Source organism: Arachis ipaensis, chromosome B1 (assembly GCF_059453495.1).
Source record: "Arachis ipaensis isolate K30076 ecotype BB chromosome B1, ASM5945349v1, whole genome shotgun sequence".
NCBI lineage: Eukaryota > Viridiplantae > Streptophyta > Magnoliopsida > Fabales > Fabaceae > Arachis > Arachis ipaensis.
In genome coordinates, this window is record NC_142436.1 from 139,538,889 (window position 1) to 139,560,808 (window position 21,920).

The 21,920-nt window shown below is 31.7% G+C and overlaps 2 protein-coding genes and 5 non-coding genes across 9 annotated transcripts; all 7 read left to right on the top strand.

The window, feature by feature from the left end:
- The first annotated feature begins 1,637 nt into the window (after nt 1-1,637).
- On the top strand, nt 1,638-3,819 carry LOC107619720 (pentatricopeptide repeat-containing protein At5g66520). Its single transcript, XM_016322019.3, has one exon. It carries the CDS (start codon nt 1,802-1,804, stop codon nt 3,695-3,697), a length of 1,896 nt encoding a protein of 631 aa, XP_016177505.1. The 5' UTR covers nt 1,638-1,801; the 3' UTR covers nt 3,698-3,819.
- Nucleotides 3,820-7,922: 4,103 nt separating this feature from the next.
- Nucleotides 7,923-11,299, top strand: LOC107636708 (scarecrow-like protein 13). Of its 3 annotated transcripts, none has more exons than XM_016340203.3 (2): nt 7,923-8,358; nt 9,138-11,299. In XM_016340203.3, the coding sequence occupies exon 2, from the start codon at nt 9,281-9,283 to the stop codon at nt 10,856-10,858; it is 1,578 nt and encodes a 525-aa protein (XP_016195689.1). In that variant the 5' UTR covers nt 7,923-8,358; nt 9,138-9,280; the 3' UTR covers nt 10,859-11,299. The 3 variants fall into 3 exon arrangements, with proteins under 3 accessions (XP_016195689.1, XP_016195696.1, XP_016195701.1); XM_016340210.3 differs by having other exon boundaries at nt 8,329-8,550; XM_016340215.3 differs by having other exon boundaries at nt 8,351-8,918.
- Nucleotides 11,300-19,698: 8,399 nt separating this feature from the next.
- On the top strand, nt 19,699-19,783 carry LOC148578590 (small nucleolar RNA SNORD96 family). The gene has a single exon (XR_015904413.1). It is a non-coding gene; the product is annotated as a small nucleolar RNA SNORD96 family (small nucleolar RNA).
- Nucleotides 19,784-20,034: 251 nt separating this feature from the next.
- LOC148578591 (small nucleolar RNA SNORD25) lies at nt 20,035-20,118 on the top strand. Its single transcript, XR_015903725.1, has one exon. It is a non-coding gene; the product is annotated as a small nucleolar RNA SNORD25 (small nucleolar RNA).
- A 74-nt stretch (nt 20,119-20,192) lies between these two features.
- On the top strand, nt 20,193-20,333 carry LOC148578592 (small nucleolar RNA snoR136). Its single transcript, XR_015904393.1, has one exon. It is a non-coding gene; the product is annotated as a small nucleolar RNA snoR136 (small nucleolar RNA).
- A 78-nt stretch (nt 20,334-20,411) lies between these two features.
- On the top strand, nt 20,412-20,502 carry LOC148578593 (small nucleolar RNA snoR31). The gene has a single exon (XR_015904390.1). It is a non-coding gene; the product is annotated as a small nucleolar RNA snoR31 (small nucleolar RNA).
- Nucleotides 20,503-20,855: 353 nt separating this feature from the next.
- LOC148578594 (small nucleolar RNA snoR31/Z110/Z27) lies at nt 20,856-20,950 on the top strand. Its single transcript, XR_015904376.1, has one exon. It is a non-coding gene; the product is annotated as a small nucleolar RNA snoR31/Z110/Z27 (small nucleolar RNA).
- The last annotated feature ends 970 nt before the right edge of the window (nt 20,951-21,920 follow it).

The following is a 21,920-nucleotide window of genomic DNA, read 5'->3' on the forward strand; positions in this document are numbered from 1 at the left end:
GAGAACTAGTTTGAATGCGTTCAAATTCCCTTTTATTTCTGCGTGCCAATACCATTATGGAACTTATTTCCCATGTATTATATATGTATATAAATATTAATTTAAATAGTCACTAAAAAAATATAAATTTAAATTAAAGCTCATACCGACGGATGTGTTGATTATGTAACTAAAATAGCTATTTAATTCTGAAAATTTTAAATAAATGAATCGATTATGAGGTTTGAAGTAAAATTTTGATTTAACAGTTAAAGTTTGTAGAATCTTAATTTTCCAAAAGAGATAGAAATTTAAATTTCTTCCTTTCTCTATCTAAAGATGGCAACACTATTCACCAGAATCCACTCGGTTCTTACTCCGCTGAATAAAGTTGGGTTTAGGTAATCCACTTCTACTCGTCTCGATTTATATATAAATATATAATTTTAATGTATAATATATATAACATAATTAATATTATATTATATTTAAATTTTTATTTTTAATTTATATTATGTATGTGATAATAGTTATATAAATTTTAAAATTTTATTTTATTTATTAAATTTTAATAATTATTAAGGGAGATTGAAGCACAGCGTGTACCCTTGAGAGAAAATTATAATTTAATTTTTTACTATGCACAGATAGGAGAGAATCAAATTCTATACGAATTATTATTATAAAATAAAACGGAATAGGGTACCACTACCCTTCCTGTTGCCACACTTTTCTCTATCTCACGGTTCTCACCTCAAAATACATTTATATACATTAATTAAAAGTCTCCCGAAAAACACATTAATTAATAGAAATACTAGGGGTTAATAAAATTTGTGATGTTTAACCATTAATTAATTATTATTAATATTTTTAATAGTATGAGATGATATTTAATGGTGTAGAATTAATTATTTTTTTTTTTATAGTTAAATGCTAACTAAATTTCAATAAAAGTGTTGATCTCTAAACTTTCTCTTAATTAATACTTAAAAATTAAAACTAATAATGATAAAATTAACTACATATTGTATTAATAGAGGTAATTTAACTATCATTATTAAAGAAAATATTTTAAAATACAACTAATATAAAAATCTCAACTAAACAAAAATTTTAAAATAAAAAATAATTACAACATTTAAATTCTCTTATATTTAAAATACATTAAAAATTTAAAAATATTTTGAAGTGTTTCTCAGTTTTAAAATTGAGTTTAGGACACATATAAGATACATGATCAATTTACTACTAATAAAAAATTTTGAGTCCCACTCCCTAAAAAATTTAAATATCCAAATCGGTCCTATCTACTTTGATATATGTACGTTTCAGTCCCTAGTTAGGGACCGAAAATGGTATTTACTCAAAGTAGACAGTGATTGGAAACGTACATATATCAAAGTAGATAGGGACCGATTTGGGTGTTTAAATTTTTTAGGAATTGAAAAGTCTATCGGACAAATGGTTAGAAACCAGAAATGATGTTTACTCTAAATATTTTTATTTAATAAATATAAAATAAATACATTAAAATTTTGAATTTTTAATAATTTTTTTACTTTGTAATTTTAACATGCCTACCCTTTTAAATTAACAGTAGATTCATAATCCACAAGAGATGTATACTTGTCCAATCAAAGTATACAGTCACAGAAACTGCGAACCCCATTAGATCCTCAATATGAAAATGGCTATCGGTTTCGGGTGTTGTTCCCAGTTCCCACCCAATTAATAAAAATGAAATTAGAATGCCCTAACTAAAGTGATTTGGTCATATGGTTGCTGTTTGAATGTGAATGTGAATGTGAATGCAATTAGAATGCGAAAGGGCATAGAGCAGAGAATTGCGTCCCTTCTTAAGGACACCAAAACCCAGAAGCAGTTGCTTCAAGTTCACGCCTTTTACATCAAAACATGTTCCTCTCATAATCGGTTCCTCCAAGCGAAGCTCTTAGGCACACTTGTTTCGCTTCCTACTCCCATTGATTTGCACTACGCTCGCGCTTTGTTCGATTCATTTCCCCTTCGCGACACCTTCATCTGGAACACCATGATCCGCACTTACCTCTATGCTCAAAACCCTCAACATTCTGTTACCCTTTACTTCCAAATGCTCCTTCATCATGATGATCATGTTTCCGTTGATAGCTTCAGCCTCTCCTTGGTTTTTCAGGCATGTGGGAGGTTGTTGGATTGGGAAAATGGCACAAAGATACATACCCATGTGCTCAAGCTTGGCTTTGCTCCTGATTTGTTTGTCCAAACTGCGCTAATTGAAATGTATGCAAAATGTGGTCATTTGGATTATGCTTGCAAGGTTTTGGATTCCATGGAAGAACCAGACTTGGTTTCCTATAATGTGCTGTTGGTTGAGTATGTTAGAATTGGGGAAATTAAGATGGCACACCAACTGTTCAACAGAATGCCTCAGAGGGACTTGGTTTCTTGGAACACAATGATCCATGGCTATGCCTCGCTAGGCGATGTTGGGACGGCACACAAGTTGTCTCATACTGATGTTGAACATATACAGCAATCTAATGAGGCATTGAAACTATTTCATGAAATGCAAGTAGCTAATGTGGTGCCTGATAGGGTCACCATGCTCAGTGTCTTATCTGCGTGTGCGAGCTTGGGTGCCCTTGGAATGGGGAAGATGGTTCATGAGTACATTGAAAGGAATGGAATTGGAATTGACATGAAGCTGGGAACTAGTCTTTTGGACATGTATGCCAAGTGTGGGGACATAGATAATGCACTGAGGATGTTTGAGCTCTTGGACCATAAGGATGTTTTTACATGGAGTGTCATGATAATGGGACTTGCAAATCATGGATTTGGGGAGCAGGCTCTAGCATGTTTTTCCAAGATGATAACTGAAGGAATCAAACCAAATGATGTTACTTTTATAGGTTTATTAAGTGCATGCAGCCATAGTGGATTGGTTGACAAGGGATGGGTATGCTTCAAATCAATGAGTTGTCTTTACGGATTTTCTCCAAAGATTGAGCACTATGGATGCATGGTCGATATTTTAGGCCGGGCAGGGCTCCTTGAAGAGGCTAGGGAACTTATCAGGACTATGCCATTTGCACCAGATGCCATAGTGTGGAGGGCCTTTCTTGGAGCTTGTAAAATTCATAAAAATGTTGACCTGGCGCAAGAAGCCACGTTAAATCTTCTTGAATTGGAGCCTCATATAGATGGAAATTATCTTCTCCTGTCAAACATATATTCCCAAGCAAAGAAATGGGACAGGGTTGTGATGCTGAGGAGGAGTATGAAATGTTCAACTATTCAGAGAGTCCCAGGAAGTAGCTCAGTTGAAGTTGATAATACAGTTTATGAATTTGTTTCTGGAGACAAATCTCATCCGAAATCCTTGGAGATATATGAAATGTTGGAAGAAGTACTTGATAGAATTCAATGTGCTGGATATGAGCCATTAACAACTTCAACCGTACAAGATGTTGATGAACAAGAGAAACAGAATGCATTAGCTACTCATAGTGAGAAGTTAGCAATTGCTTATGGACTACTCACCACTCCTCCTGGGAGTCCCATCCGGATTTTCAAGAACCTGCGAGTTTGTGAGGATTGCCATTTGAGTATTAAATTTATTTCCAAGGTGTACCAAAGGAAAATAGTTGTAAGAGATAGAAATCGTTTCCATCATTTTTATGGAGGTTCATGCTCTTGTAGGGACTATTGGTAGAAACACCGTACCGCTCTGCTATTCAAATTTCTAAAGCCAGCATAGTAAGAAAGTATTCATATTATAGAGTAGAGACATTGAAAAGTAATGAAATTAAGGGTGCGAGAAGTATATCTAACATACATAGCAATGTCCATATTTTTTAAATTTCTTCCCCAATTTTTTCCTACTTTTCTTTCAACAACTTGAATCGAGTTTGAAGTTAGTTGAAGCTTGAAAGTTGAAAGAATTCTGTAGTTGAGACATAAAGCTATTGGAAGTGAGGAAATCTACTGCTAGTAACAACAATTTAGATTTAGATGAATGGATTTGTATGTCATAATCTTGTATTTTATATTTTTTCTGTTGCCTATGGATAGTTGCTTGAACCACAAGGTTAACGCTGAGATCATGTTATTGTTCTTTTCCCCGGCCCTATGCTCTGACAAATGCAGCATTAAACAATGCCGATGGTAGTTGAGATTTGAGAATCTGGGTGAGACAAACCTCATTATTATTTTTGAGGGATAAGGGGCCACCTCCTCCGAAAACAAAATTATTAGTCTCATTTATTAATAAGTTGGGAAGAATAAGATCACTACAAATCTCTCTGATGTGTTGAGTGTTCATTGCATTAGGCATTAGCATAGCAACACTGCCTTCTTTTAATTGCCAAACACTCTTTGGTCCCACTTTCGTGACGTTGCCCTATATATAATGTTTCATTTTTATTTTAGTCAACGAGTCACTCATCTATTTTCTATTTTTATTATATAAAAATTAACACCAACTTCTTATACAATAAATTTAAGTGATATATTTCTCTTCTAATAATATCACATCAACAATTATAATAATTTAGCAAAATAAGTTTAAATTTGACGTATTTTTTTATTAGGTATATTTAAATATATCATGATTATAAAATTAATATATTATATTTTTGGTGTTTTTTATTTTTATTAATATTTTTTAATTTTTTTAACTATTTGTAAGGCAAATAACATCATATAAAAAGACAAAATATGCCAACTAAAACAAATAGAAACAACAATAAAAATATAATTTTGTACAATTCTAATATTTTTTTTGTGATTAGTATAATTCTAATATAAAAGGCTTATGTCTTTTTTCAAAATTAAATAAATTCAAATTTTTAAACTAATAAAACTATATTTTAATTTATATTAAATAGAAGCGACAAATGAAGATGTAGTTTTATTACAACTCTAATATAAAAGGTCTATATCTTTTTTAAAAAATAAATAAATTCAAATTTTTAAACTAATAAATTATATTTTAATTTATATTACTTTTATATAGTTGAATAATTATATAGAATTATATATAAATTATTAAATAAATATTCTGTAAAATAGTTTTAATATAAATAATTTAAATTTAACATTAATTTATATATTATTTATTATCTAATCAATCTCTAAATAATATAACACTTATTAAAATATACTGTATAATATAATTAATTTATCTCTTTGTGCATCATCGGGATCTCACTGTAATGTATGAATAATATTAATCCTCACGCCATATAATTAGGATTTTTTTTCTAAACTAAAATAAAAAATCTTTAATTTCAAAAAAATTACTCTAACTTTAATTTTCAGAATCTAATTTTTTTTGTTTAGAAGAACTTCATATAATGAGTGAAGTTCATCTAACTCTTCGATGAACTTTATCATACTCATTCAATTAAATACAGGTTATAAATAAAAAGATGATACCTTTTGTAAATAAAAATGTCATTTACTTTCATTGAATGCCTATAATATTTTTTTTACTTTTTATGTGTGTAATTGATCATTGGAATATACTATAAAATTTTTTAAACCGTATTTTTAACCATTTTTTTCATTTTTATTATGTTTATCCTTAAAATAAGTATGTTCATAATAAAAAAAATTAGTTAAGAGTACGATTTAAAAAATTTTATAGTATATGCTAATGGTCAATAACACATGTAGAAAATGAGAAAAAAAAAGAATAGGGTGAACATAATTAAAAAAATAAAACATTGTTAAGAGCATAGTTTAAAATTTTTTATAATATATGTCAATGGTCAATAACACGCATAAAAAATAAAAAAAAAAGATTATTATAGATATTCGATGAAAGTAGATGACATTTTTATTTACAAAATGTATTATTTTTTATTTATAATATATATTTAATTAGACGAGTATGATAAAATTTGCTGAAAAATTAGATGAACTTTACTCATTATATGAAGTTCGCAAAAAATTAGACGAATTCCTTATAAACAATAAAAAATCTTAGAAATAATATATTTTTTTCCTAAAATTAAAGATTTTTTATTTTAGTTTAGAAAAAAAAACCCATATAGCCAAAAAAAATGCTACTTGTATAACAAAATTTAACTTTTAGTCAGCCTTTAATATTATTTAATTATTTTTTAATTAAAACATATTCCTATTTAGTATTTTTTAGATACACATTGGTAATTAAGATTAATTTAAATTTCAAAATTTAAAATTTTTCTAACTTCCTACCTACTTCATAGTTAGTTATTGTTTTCTTCCTTTACGCTCATTCGCTGTAATACGATTTTCTTCTATCTCGTTCTCTTGTACAAGACCGCTTCTTTTATGTTCCTTATGTTATATTACTTAGTAGTTGTAAAGGCTAGGTTTATTGGTTCAAATGAATGAGTTTTAGATGTGTGCAGAAACCAATTTAAAAGATGAGATATTATTTTGGATGTGTTGCAATTGCAAGTCAATCTAGTTAACGTTTGGACAAAATTTTATCTGCTATAATCAAGTGTAATTTATGCACAATGAATGAACAATTAACAAGTTGGACACACTGTACAAACAAGCTAAAACACTTGGTAGTCATAATAATAACTCCACCTTAAGAACTTGAAGTTTTATGCTTTAAATTTATTCCTATTACACATCCCAAAATTTATAATATTACACGTACAAAATTATACGTTTACACAACCCAAATCACAAGCTTGGACACCAAATAACTAATAGTCAACAAAAATTACCAATAAAAACAAATTAATCCTCAACACAAGTATGAGAATAAAAACAACCAGGAAACAATAAAACAACATAAACACTTCCAAAATATAGAAATTACATATACAAAAATAATTTAACATTGCAATATATATGAGCCATTTTAATCGATTTTTAATTACAAAAAAAAATTATACAGAATAATAAAAAAAGCAATGGTGTCAGAGAATATGCAAAGAAAAACTCTATGAACATAGATCCATCCAAATCTTAAGTATGTTTTCGGCGCGGACGAACGACGAGGAGGAGGAAGACAGCGACGAAGATAAGCGTCGAGGAAGAGGAAGGCGTTGTAGATGAGTGCCGAAGAGGAGGAAGGCGGTGTCGAGGATGAATGCTGAGGAAGAAGCTGGCGCGGATGAACGGGGGCGGAGGATGATGAACCATCGACGGCTACGGTATTAGTTAATAATTAGATGGTTTAAGATTTATTTTAGAATTTTAAAATTAAAATTTTGAATTTTAAGTAATATACTAATAATTAAATATATTAAATCTGAAACAGAAATTTAAAATTTAAATTTTAAATTTTAGTTTTATTTAATTTATATTTTAAATGTAGATTTAATTTTAAAAAGATACTAAATTTATTTATAATTTTTAAATGTGTTTGTTTCATTTTTTTAAATTATTATAATAAAAAATTAAATATTATACTATTTTTAAAGGATATGCAGTTGAATTGATAACTAAGCTAATAATTTGCATATGCTTAACATGTGAGAGTGATGACAAACTTATTTAATATTGTTTTATTAAGTAAAGTTGGAGAAGCCAGACAACTTTGTTGCAGTTGGTGGACGGTGATCGACATGAGTCCCAACTCCCAAAGATAGTTTGCACTTTTAATAATAAAAAAATAGAATTGCTGGCCATGGAAGTTCTCTCATGTGCTTCTAACCCTTCTAATGAGTAATGAGTGCAACCGCCTCACTTCCATAAATTCTTTTGCCCAATCCACCCCCTCCTTTCTTTAAAAAAATGTTTTTCAATTCATGTATTAATGCATAGTTAAAATGATCTGTATTTTTTATTACAATATATATATATATATATACAAGCAAGTGAATTTTTTAAACAAATAAAACAAGGACATATGTTTTATTGATTAAGTGGAGGCAGCTGTTCTGAAATGCAACACCACCTTTTCTTGATTGATAATGATGATGATAATAAACGCCAACATGAGAATCTAACAAGAGAGGATAAGATTAATAAAAATATGAAAGTGAAAAGATAAGAATAGTTTTAGCGGAAAGGTAGGTTGGAACTGAAGCAGTAGCTAGTGAGCCCTTTAATTTGGAGATGAGATAAGCTCATAATGTGGTTTCCTAGTTGCTTCCAAGAGAGTCACTAGTCAGATATTGCTTGCTGCGTTCAACCAAACCGAGTGGTTATTAATTAGTTATTCTATTCTATTTCTGCAACGTGCATGTTTTTTCTCATTAATATTAATAAATGGTATGTATAACGCGGTACCCCGCTATAAGCTATAGCTACAAGTCATAACACGCAACCTAACAATAAGCCTTTGAGAAAAGAAGAAAGCAATCAGGTTCCTCCCTCTCATCTCTTCCCTCTGTCACCACAACTTCCAACTACCACACTGAGGTACGTTAACCACATACACTGCTACATGGATTTCTCATTTCTGTTTCTTTCTCTATTGGTCTCTATGTGTTGGATAATTGAGTATGTTTTGAAAATTCTTTTATTTGCGGGTCTTATTTGCCGTCCTATGCTCTCCACTTATTCAACTTTTCAAATTACCAACTCAAGCAAACATTTTTCCGTAGTTTTGAGGTAGACTAATCATCATTTCCCTGAAAACTTGGCCATCTTGGAAGTTGGAACTTCAGAGCTAAAAGTTAAACCATATTTCTCAGGAATATGAATAGATAAATTGCTATTTTTGTCTCTTACTTTTTGATTGGTTGGAGGATTTTACCTCTTACTACTTGATAGCTAATAGCTATATAGTTTTTTCGATGAATATTGATGGAAATCTATGATATATTGATTCCCTTCCCTGTTTTGGATCCCTATGTGGTTATTCAAATTCTGAAATTACCCAGAAAGAATTGTAACTACTTCCATATAGGATTCTTGTGGTCAACTATGTGTCCTTTTCTTCTAAGACTTTCCCCAATTCAGTTTCAGCCTGGTAGAGGGTATGTTTAGATCAGGATTACTAGTGGATCTTCCATGTTTTCCATTATGTATTTCTAATTTCTTTATTTATTTCACGGATTGATTAGTGACTCTGGATTCTTTTGTAGATTTTCATCATTTCTCTGAGTTTCTACTTGCTTTTCATGACATATCTTCATCATTAGATCTTGATTTTTTATGAAATTTTAATTCATTTTCTCTCTTCTCTTATTATGCAGATCAAACTTTTCGTCAATATATTTGTGAATTAGCGCTAGACACCACTATTTAAGAGCCTTCACTTCTTGTCTGGCTGAGTAAATTAAACAATTTTGTACATGCAAATATCTGAGAGAGATCCAAGCCAAGCTGGTATCCAAGCATGTATCAAATGCTACAAAGCAATCTATGCCACAGTATCCACCATGATAATATGATGAAGGGAGCCACTGTTTCGTTTGAATCCTGCAAGGATCAATACTTTACCCTGGAATCATCCCCAGCAACCACTGAGCTCATAGGTTGTGAAACTGATTCCCCTTCCTATGCCAGTGGATTATCTTCAAATAGGAGTCCATTTTCCCCACAAGTCTCTCAGTCATGCTATTCAGATAACCACCACTCATCCGACAACACCTATGGCTCGCCTTACTCTAGCGTTGATGATGGGAATGAATGGAAGCACAAGCTCAGAGAACTCGAGATTTCGTTGTTGGAGCCTAATGAATCAGATGCTGCTGACAGTTATGACAACAACTGTGTCCAAGGTGGCCTCACCACAGCCTCTCCAACAATTGAATATGATTGGGATCAGATTGTGCAGATGATTCCAAAGTTAGAGCTGAGAGATGTGCTGGTTCGATGCGCGCAGGCCGTGTCTGATGATGATATAGCCACAGCAATTGGTTGGATGGATAATGTGTTGGGGAAGATGGTATCAGTTTATGGGGAACCATTGCAGAGGCTAGGTGCTTACTTGTTGGAGGGGCTAAGAGCAAGATTGGAGTCATCTGGGAGCATGATATACAAATCCTTAAAGTGTGAACAACCAACAAGCAAAGAACTGATGAGTTACATGCACATATTGTATCAGATTTGCCCATTTTGGAAGTTTGCTTATGTAGCTGCAAACGCAGTCATCTTAGAAGCAATGGCAACTGAGTCCATGATTCATATAATCGATTTCCAAATCACACAGGGCACACAGTGGCTTTTACTTATTCAAGCTCTTGCACATAGGCCAGGTGGACCGCCGTCCATTCGCATAACCGCCGTGGATGATTCCCAATCCATTCATGCTCGCGGCGGAGGACTTGAGATTGTTGGACAACGGCTCTCGGATTTCGCCAGGTCTTGTGGAGTGCCATTGGAGTTCCACATTGCTGCAATGTGTGGCAGCCAAGTTGAAAGAACAAATATAGTGATTCGAGCCGGGGAAGCTCTGGCTGTAAATTTTCCTTATGTTCTGCATCACATGCAGGATGAGAGTGTAAGCACGGAGAATCACAGGGACAGATTGTTGAGATTGGTTAAGAGCTTGTCTCCCAAGGTTGTGACACTTGTTGAGCAAGAATCCAACACCAACACTTCATCTTTCTTCAACAGGTTTGTGGAGATAATGGATTACTACACTGCCATGTTTGAATCAATAGATGCCGGGTGCCCGAGAGATGACAGGAAAAGGCTGAATGCGGAGCAGCACTGCGTGGCGCGGGACATAGTAAACATGGTGGCTTGCGAGGGGGTGGAGAGGGTAGAGAGGCATGAACTTCTAGGAAAGTGGAGAATGAGATTCTCCATGGCTGGTTTCAGACAATGGCCGTTGAGTCCTTCTGTGGTGGCTGCTGTCCGGAACATGTTGAAAGAATTCAATGGAAATTATAGGGTTGAGCAGAGAGATGGTGCTCTCTATCTTGGATGGATGAGGAGAGCTATGGTTACTTCTTCAGCTTGGTGCTGAGTGCTGACTCTCTTCAGTTTAGCATTGATTTTTTCGGTTTAGCTATGTTCCAATATGTATGTAGTATGTACCCTTTTGAGCCATAAAATAACCCTAAATGTCAATACTATTATTCGAATCTGCATTAGCTGCTAAGCGTGCCTGTTTGTCTATGAGAAAAAATATGTGCATATGCTAAGGATGAATTTATATATGTGCGTCCCTATCTTTCTTTATTCGTTAACATAAACATCAAGCCCCTTGCGTTTGATCCGTTCCAAAATGGCGCCTTCGAAGCTGCTTTACCTCGTTCTTTGTTAATTTGAAGCTACTATATACAGCGCTTCAAATTCTTAAACTGGAAACGGCTTTCCAGGACATCCCAAACTCTTGCTCTTTTGGCTCAAAAAGGCAAAATATATCCTAATTCATTATTGATGGAAGATTTTACAATTGTCTTCATGTGAAGATGTTTTTTTATAAATTATAGAGTTTGATTTTGATATATATTTTTTTTTTGAAAGAGAAACTCAACATATAAAGTGGAGCATAGATAACACACATTCGTAAGACAACACAGTCAAAAAGACAAACCATGTAAACATATAGTAACATATATCCCTTTGATATCTTCGGTATTGCCATCAACAATAAAAGAGATCCACACCTAACCACTTCTTGTAACTCAGAAAGGACATGTTGATAATCTCCTCAACTTATTTTCCTTTATTTTGGAAGATTCTCCTGTTCCTTTCCAACCATAAGTTTTAAGTAATCGCACAAAAGCACATCATCCATTTCTTGCACTCTGCCTTCCTTTGTGATATCTCTGTCCAGTTTAAGAAATGCTCCTTCAACGTACCCGAGCAAGACCATTGTCTACCAACATACGATAACCATGCACACCAAACCTGTCAAGAGAAGCTACAGCCAAGAAACAAGTGGTGACTAAACTCAATACTTTTGTTACATAAAATACACAAGGTATCTTGTTGGTTAATAGCCTCAAACGGACTCAGGCTTTCCTTAGTATTGACCCTTCCAGTCAAAACAAACCAAACAAACAACTCCACTCGTGGAGGGACTAGTCCTTTCCAAATAATTTTAGTAAAGTTGTAGCTTGTGACATCCTCCGAGATCATTTTCACCTGCATTACCTGTACAAAAAAGTTAGTTGAATAAATACCATGTTTATCATATTTTCGCACAACCATAACCTCTCTGTCATGTGCAAGTCTGACCGGCCTTAATGCATCATGTAGCTGGTTCACTAGATCCAACTCCCATTGGAACATTTGTCGTCTCCATTGAAAGTTCCACATGCACTCTAACCCATTCCAAAACCCATAATCCCCTATCACTGATCCTTTTTTGTTTGAAACAGAGAAGAGTCTTGGAAAGCGATCTTTCAACGAACCTCCAACAAGTCAGACATCCTCCCAAAAACGAGTACCTCTCCCATCCCCACTTCCATAGACAACACAGTAATCATCTTCTGTCTCACTTCTTGATTCGTGAACTGTACTTGACAAATATCCCTCCATGCCCCTCCTCCCCCCCTTTCCCAAGCAGGTATTTCTTGATTGACCAGGGACACATTTGGATCTAGGTTATTGCAGGAACAAACCACCTTCTTCCACAACGAACACTCCTCCTTTGAAAAGCGCCACCATCATTTAGACAAAAGAGCTGTGTTGCGGACAACAGCATCTCCAACTCCTAATCCGCCTAACCTTTTAGGAGCCTGCACCACTTCCCACTTAACTATAGCCATACTATTCTTCTCATCCTCCTTACTCCAAAGAAATCTTCTCTGCAAAAAAATCAACTTCTCTGCAACAGCCCTGTGCATCTTATATAAGCTCAAATAATAAATCGGAAGGCTATTTAACACAAATTTGATAAGCACCAGCTTACCGGCATTATTAAGAGCCTTGGCCTTCCAAAGGCTGAGCTTTTCCTCCACTTTGTCTATTATTGGCTTCTAAGTCTTAACCAACTTTTGGTTAACTCCTAGCGGGATACCCAGGTATTTTACTGGAAGAGTGGCGTCCTTACAGCCTAACACCCTACACATACGTTGTACCCACTGCTCGTTACAGTTAATAGGAATCAAGCTAGATTTATCAAAATTAATACTTAATCCTGACATCAATTCAAAGCAACGAAGTAGCCTCCTGTAATTCTTGATGGTCTCTTCCTTAGGTGGGCAGAACAAAATCGTATCATCTGCAAACTGAAGATGCGACAACTCTATATAATCTCTCTCTACCAACAACGGGGATATACGACCGTTCCTAATAGCCTCTCCAATCATCCTGTGTAGCACATCAACCACAAGTACGAATAAGAAAGGAGACAAAGGATCACCTTATCGCAGTCCTCTTTCCATCTTGAAAGGCTTAGAAGGCGAGCCGTTAATCAACACTGACATAGAACACGTACTGACACATTCCATTACCCAACCCTTCCATCTTCGTCCAAAATCCATCTTTTGTAGTACAAGATCCACAAAACTCCACTTAACCCTATCATATACTTTCTGGAAATCCAATTTTATAATTGCCGCTTCCTTCTTCTTCAGTTTGAACCACGGGACAATTTTGCACGCGATAAGGGCCCCATCATGAATCTTTCGACCTTTGACAAAAGCACTCTGTGTCTCTCCTACTAGCCCTGGCATAACTGCTCGCATTCTCCTTACCAGCAACTTCGAGATCACCTTATACACACACTCCACCATGCTAATTGGTCGCAAGTTTTTTATTTTCTTAGCACCAGTAAACTTGGGGGCCAACGCCACCCACGTAACATTAGCATCTGCGGGTAGCTTCGAAGATTGGAAGAAATTCAGTACTGCTATCATAAATTCATTGCCAATTTCATCGCATCACTTCTTTATGAAGTTCATGTTGTAGCCATCACATCCTGGAGCCTTGGATGATTCACAATCCCACACTGCCTCTCTAATCTCCTGAGATGTCGGTAGTACCTCTAAAGCTATAGCATCCTTCTCACCGATCACATCCACCAGACCATCTCTGAACCCCACCAACGGAGATTTCTCTTGATGATATAAATTTTTGTAGAACTCGTTGATGGCAATTTGATCCTAACTTGATTTCTTATCAAACGTCCATTAATGACCAGTGTATCAATCCTATTATTCCTCCTCCTTGCAGAAACTAAGTTGTGGAAGTATATTGTATTTTTATTCATATTCCTCGCATGCCTAGTCATCCATTTCTCACAGCACACAACTAATGCCTTCCTTCTTTTCTCCACTGTTTCATCATAAACTCCGTTACCCACCATGTCATCTAACTTCTTGATCTTATAAAAATGTTATCTATTAATATATAATAGGAGAGTTATATATGGTTGGTTATTTAACAAGTGTCCAACATATATAATTAACAAGTATTTTACTTGAATGATTGACAAGTGTCATGTTTATTCAAAATTCAGAAAAAGTAATACATGATAATATAAAATAAGCTATTATTGAATTCGATGTACATATTGGATATTAAGCAGGACTTTAAATTTCAAATCTAAAATCATTTTGTTCTAAAATCATTCTTTCTCTTATTCTCATACATAGAGTAAATAGGTAAAATTGTCCTTGAAAGATATCCTGATCTCCATTTTGGTCTTCAAAAGATAAAGTTAATCGAAATCGTCTCCGAAAGATACACGATTGGTCACGTTAGTCCTTCCGTCAGTTGGATGATGACGTGGGGACTAATGCCACGTGTCACAAGATGATTGGTTAACGTGTCAGCTCAGTGACACGTGACATGCCACGTGGCACTTGACATGTAAAAAAGTTATTTATAATCAAAATAATCATTGAAAGTTCAGACGTAAGTCATTTTCATCCCTGAAATTTTAAAAATTAATCAAATTAGTTTTTATATAATTTTTTTTATTTTTTCTTGATAATATTAAATTTAAAATATTTTTTGATACTACTAATTTTAATAGAAATGTAATTGACAGTCAAAACATTAGTAATTGTATCTTTTCTTCTTAAAATTTTTTTTAATAAAATTATCTCTCTCCTTTTAATTCTTGTCAAAATCTCTGTTATTCTTTTCTATTCTAAAATATTTTTCTTACATTATTACATTTTGCTAGAATATATATATATATATATATATATATATATATATATATATATATATATATATATATATATATATATATGTTAACCTAAACAAAGTTAATAAAAATTTATACATCTTTTTTTTCATTACGGTATTACTTTCATTTAGGTTAACATACATAAAATTTGATTTTGAGCATATAAATTTGTTTAGGTTAATAAATACATACATTTTAATTTTGAGTATATATATATATATATTCCAGCAAAATGTAATAATGTAAGAAAAAGGTTTTAGAATAGAAAAGAATAAGAGAGATTTTGACAAGAATTAAATGAGAGAGATAATTTTATGGAAAAAATTTTTAAGAAAAAAAAGATACAATTACTATTTTTTTGATTGTCAATTACATTTCTATTAAAATTAGTAGTATAAAAAAATATTTTAAATTTAATATTATCAAGAAAAAATAAAAAAAAATTATATAAGGACTAATTTGATTAATTTTTAAAATTTTAGAGATGAAAATGACTTACGTCTGAACTTTCAAAGGACTATTTTGATTATAAATAACTTTTTTACATGTCAAGTGCCATGTGGCATGTCATGTGTCACTGACACGTCAACCAATCATCTTGTGACACGTGGCATTATCCCCCCCACATCATCATATGCCATGTGGCACTTAACGTGACACGTCATCATGTAACTGACGGAATGACTAACGTGACCAATCGTGTATCTTTCGGGAACGATTTTGATTAACTTTATCTTTCGAGGACCAAAATGAAGATCGGAATATCTTTTAGGGACGATTTTGGATATTTACTCTTCATATATATATATATATATATGTTTGTTCTCATTTGTCAATTTTAAAAATACTTTAAATTGATGGAATTATAAGTTTCTTTATTTTAATTTTGTAAAGAAGTTTAACTTTGCCTATAATCATATATATTTAAATGTTCGTTGCTCAAAATTTAAATTTTTGTTCGGTATAACAAGTATTATATACAAAATTAATGATTTTTGTTTAAAGTTGTGAACCTAACAAATTGAATAATTACTTTGTAAGTCAGGATAAGTTGAATTCGAATAATAATATTTTTTAAAATATATTATTCTTCCAGTAAGAAGTTATTAATTTAACATGTGTTATTTATTTAAAATTGGAAGTGACATAAAATAAATTTGTTTTAGTGAACTAATAACCTCAAATTTAAAATTAATTAAAAATAAATATAGTGTTCAATTATAAAATATTATTAAATATTATTATTTGTGTCCCAATAATATTGTTAATATACATATACAATATATTTTTTATGTATAAGCGAAAATTGTTAATATGAGCTTGAAAAGAAAAATTATTTAGAGAGATAAATATTAAATTTGTACTTGAAAGATTCTGATAAAATGATATCTGATCTTTATTATTGATAAAATAATTTCCAAAAAATTTTAGAATTTGACAAAAGTGTCCAAATTTCAATTGAGTTACTTGGAGTTAAAATTTAAGGGTGACATGTCAGTTAACAATTTTTATAATTATAAAATTTATCACTTTTAACTTTTATAATTTTAAAATACCTCAATTTTAATTTTTTAAAAATCCAAATCTCCTCTCTCTGAAACTCTCATCTCTTTTTCTAAATCATCATCATTTTTAAAAAATTATAATATCTTTTTTTTTCTCCTTTTTATTGGAGAGACTTCAATAAGATAGCTAAGAAGGATACATCAAATATTTTAGGCAAGATGCTTATGAAAATTGAGAGTGGTGGCAAGTTGACAGCCAAAATCTGATTTTTTTTAGGGCAGATCAAGAGATTGAATGTGGGTTGAACCATGCTATCAAGGCATCGGTTTTCTTGGATGATAATGGTAATGAAAATGTAAACATTTTGAGTGAAGAATTGATGCAATTTCGTTAGTTTTGCTGTTATTATTTTTGCTAAAAATTTCTTACTGGACATATGTATAACTGTCTTGATTGATAAAGAAAAAGAAGAAATGTTAAAAGTGTTGGGGTTGAGTTTGAGAGAGATGCCACTTCTTGGACGGCGTTCTCTTTGACCTTGGAAGTGGCGAAGCCGTTGCTGCTGTTGTCGTTTCTATAACCACCAATCATGGGCTCAACAGCCATAGTAGCATCACAACCACTGGGTCAAAAAAAAAAAAGAAAAATGAAAAAGAGGTTGAGTTTTGAGAAGAAGAAGTTGAGTCTCAGAAAAGCATCTTTGGTTAGAAGAGAGAAAAAAAGGAGGAAGGAGGAGGACGACGCTATTGTAGTAAGCCAAAGCCGGAAGTTGGTCGGAGGAAGAAAGAGGAGTAAGGTACAGGCGGTGATGAACGAAAATGAAGAGGAGCTTATTGGAGAAGAAGAAGAAAATTGGAGGAGGATGCTGAGGAAGAGGAAGAGATGAGGGTTCCAGAAGAAAGGGGATTAGAATTTTAAAAAATTAAAATTGGGGTGTTTTTAAAATTATAAAAATTAAAAGTGGTAAATTTTGTAATTATAAAAATTGTTAACTAACACCTCACCATTAAACCTTAACTCCTGGTAATTCAATTGAAGGTTGGTCATTTTTGTCAAATTTTAAAATTTTTTAGAGATCATTTTGTCAATAACAAAAATCAAATACCATTCTGTCAGCATCAAAATCTTTTAGGTACCAATTTGGTATCTACTTCTTATTTAAACTATTGAATATAAAGGATAGAACATGTTTTTTTAAAATTTATGTATTAAAACATAAATTCATTTTTTGAAATTTGTGCATTAAAAATATAATATAGACTATCGAAAAATTCGTGTATGATTCTATTTTTATTTTTAATTTTTCTTGCTTTTTCTATTTTTTTCCTTTTAATTTCATATGTTTTGTATTTTAATTAAGATAATTATTTTTTAATTAAAATATTAATCTCTTTTATAATAGTTAATTTTATTTTTTCATAATAGTTAATCTATCTATTTTTTAAAATTTAGTTAAAATGTATTTTAAAGATTATCCTTTAAAAAAGATTATTAACTAAATTAAACATTAATATAACAAAAGAGGTTAACGACTTAATTTTTTTTATATACTAAGTAAATTAATTTTTTTAATAAATATATATTAATCTCTTTATGAACAAATTATACATAAATATAATAAAATAAAGGGTAAAGTATATTTTTTGTCCCTAAAGTTTTACAAAAGTTTTAAAAATACTTCTAAGTTTTATTTTGTTTCAATTTTGTCCCAAAAGTTTTCGATTTGCATCAAATATACCCCTGATGGCTAATTTTTCAAAAAATTTAAGACCAATTTAACAACAATTTCATAAGAACAACCCTCAATACAAGCAAATCAAGCATAATTTTCATGTATTATTGTTAGATTGGTCTTAAATTTTTTTAAAAATTTAGCCGTCAAGGGTATATTTGATGCAAATCGAAAATTTTTGGGACAAAATTGAAACAAAATAAAACTTAGGGGTATTTTTGAAACTTTTATTAAACTTTAGGGACAAAAAGAATATTTTACCCTAAAATAAATTAAGTACATGCTCGCGGATTATACACTAAAGATAAAATAATATAAATAAATGTCACTTAATTAATATTTATTATTTGTGTGATTAAAACATAAACTATTTTTATTAAAATTTTATTCTTTTTTGGATTGTATAACAGTAACATATTTAAATACAAACATAATAGTTTTTATATTTAAGTAGAATTTACTAATGAGAACTAAAAAAATAATAAAATTATTTTACTTTTTATAAACACAAAATAAAACAGTCTTATATACTATGTAATAAATTTTTACATACAAAAATTTTTTTAAATTAAAAATAATAACTATTAGTAAATAAATAGGTATTAATAAATTTTATAATGGAATGATATTAGGTCTGAGCATAGCGCGAGTTTTACACTAATTATTTTTAAAGTAGGACTAAACAAACAAAATACACTTTTAACACAAGACTCTTTATAAAAAAATATTTTTAGTATTTTTATTTGTATAAATGCCTTCATTATTTGGGTCTTATGTCTTTTTTTTTTGGACAGGAGTTTTTTTATGTCTTAAACTAGGTTCTTAACATAGTTGGTAGTGGTACTGGGCCATATTGTAAAATGCTAAACGCTTATTTGGATCAGGGGATTCCGTGTAGCTTCAAAGACAGAGAATATGGGCTTATACTAAAGAAGCCCAGTTGAGCCATAGTGGTTAAGTTGTCAGGGTTCTCAAAAAAACCTAATTTGTGAATAGCGGCGACCACACTACCACGCTCTGTCTCTCTATAAGAAGTGCTTTATGGGTCTTCCACTCTCAGCTATCTTAGCAGCAAGTGGTTGAGAGCAGCTCGTCTAGGGTTTCCGCAGCTTCAGATCTGCCTCCGCTTCCGGTTCCACTTCCACTTCCATACAAGTTTAGTTTGTTTGTAAGAGCTGAATTCATTTATATGTTTTCGTTTGCGGTGACGGGGGATTTGCGAAAATCCCTAACTAGAAAGGGGGCAAATTGATCTGTGTGTTTGCATAATCCCTAGTCAACGTCACTTAGCAATGTTCGTCGACGTTGATGGTCCTCCCCGTAATCGGGTGAGCTCCTCCGTCGATGCGAGTCTCATATTCCATCGCCTTGTAGAGCGGCGTTGCTGCCATTACTTCTTGGGACTGGCCATGAGACTAACATTCTCCTTTCTCTTATCTTCTCTTCTCTATTAACCTTCTTTTCTCTATCAAAAATGATGCCAATGATGATATCAAACACCAAATACCATCTTTCGGGACTGAAATTGTCTTTGATGTTATCATTCTGCAATTCTGAGGCTCATTTTCAAAATCCCCAGTTACCAAGTCTTCTATAAATCTGCAATTGCAACCTTAATTATGTTAAATTCGTTATGCTTCGCTATCTAGTCGATGTGGACCTCTTCAATTCCCATTCGATTCGTTCCCTCGAAGCAACATTCATTGTGTTGTTCTTCTGTATCACTCCCAGAGCCCTCTGCTTTTGGGAGAACACTGGAGCAGCTACATTTCATTCATACCTTGTCATTTTCATATTTCTTTTATTCAATTATTATTACTATGATGAGCCTACAGACCTGTAATGATTTGCGGTTATGATCGCAAACATTAATGAACATCTAAGGGACTGAGTTTCCTCTTGGAGAATCTGTTTTTCACTTTTATTTCTTGTATTTTTATTATTGTTAATCGGTTGTTAATTATTTATTGAAGGGCTTCAAATTAAAATGAATTTTGGCATGTACTATTTCATTGTGCATCGCAGTTTATGTTTGGAGCCGAGATGTGTGTTCCCCTCGCTATCCTGGGTTGCAATTTTGATGCTCCACTAGGACGTCGGGGAACTAAATCTCTTATGTGTTTCAAAGTTGAGATTTTTGTGTTTCTCAAGTTTCGGTATTATTTTGCAAATTTAATATCTTAATTCTGGTAGGTAAGGATGAAGCAAAATACATAATCCAACACTTGATCTGAGTTCTTTAAGAGTGATGGTAAACTAATCAATATGCTTCTGAATCTACCTAGCTTTGCTGTTTTCTATGCTAGATCTCATTTTCAACAAAATTATCTGATTTTAAATAATATCTTATCTCAGTTCTGTTCATGAAAGTGGAAGTGATCTTGGGACACCTGCATAAACTGTAATTTGCTGTGAATGAGAAATAAATTTCCATAATAACATGCTTTTAAAAATATTATATTGCTGGTTCATATTTTTTAAAGTATTAGTTTTGTATAATATTCTTACCTATGACATCCTTTTACGATAAACTGAAAAAGAGATTTGATAAAACCATGTTGCTGTATGAATTTGTTCAATCTCACTTTCTTTTGTTAGTGTTTTTCATATTCATTTGCCTGTGGTTTCCAACTTCACATCAGGTGATGAAAGTGGAAATAATCTTAGGACACCTTCCTACACAGCAAATTGCTGTGGATGAGAAAGAAATTTCCATCACTGATGATGTGCTTTTGGTAAATTTCTTGCAGTATGTTGTTAAAGTTCCTTGTACTGAGCTAGTATTAATATTTCGGAACCTATTTTGCAAAATAGGACTGTTTGTCTAGGTAAATCAGAGAACAAAATATATGTACGATAACTTGCAGTACATGATTTTGGATCAAAGTTTAACCGTTTTTTGTTTCAATTTTTTTTTTCACTTCGGAGGATAGGGTATAGTGTAATTTGTCATCATTAATTTTATAAGTTTATAAGTGGTATAAAGAGAAAATGAGATAGAAAAAATATTGAAGAATTACAAATCATACTTTATTTCTTCAATTGTAACATAAAATTGAGAGATTTATTTCTCTGTTCAACCACCAATGTTCAGATGACCATCGACCACGATTTGTTATAGCCACATAAGTTTGCTATTTATGATTTAGATAACAAGAAATGGTCCGAAGGCACTAACCAAATATAGTTGCAAGTGGACAATAATTTAGATTTAATTTAGTAAAATTTTTATTTTTTTAAAATTGTAACATTTATATATGATAAATTAAATTAAAAATAATTTTTATAAGTATAAACAGTAATAATTATATTTGATAAATAATTTTCAAACTATAAAAATGTTATATTTGTTATTAGTGTAAGATTTAAATTTAAAAATTAATTAATTTGTGAGATTATATAAAAATTTTTAATTTTAATAAATGAAAATTATTTTTAAAAAGTTTCATTTGCATACTTTAAAATTCCACAAGTACATAATTTTTTTATTTACTAAATTTAAAATAAAAAGTTTGTGTTTTTAACACCCCTTAGAAAACTCTATCAATGATAAAAGCCAAATCTATGCTTATGATATTACATATTTGTTATTCACATAATAGTTATTTTGATGAGTAATTTTGCAAATTAATGAGAAAATATTCAGTTTGGTCTTTAAAGTTACACTTACACTTTAATTTTAATTTAGTTCTTAAAGTT

Bases quoted from the DNA above. Each gene is read 5' to 3' on its own strand.
- LOC107636708 (XM_016340203.3), top strand. From the start codon at position 9,281: ATGTATCAAATGCTACAAAGCAATCTATGCCACAGTATCCACCATGAT.
- LOC107619720 (XM_016322019.3), top strand. From the start codon at position 1,802: ATGCGAAAGGGCATAGAGCAGAGAATTGCGTCCCTTCTTAAGGACACC.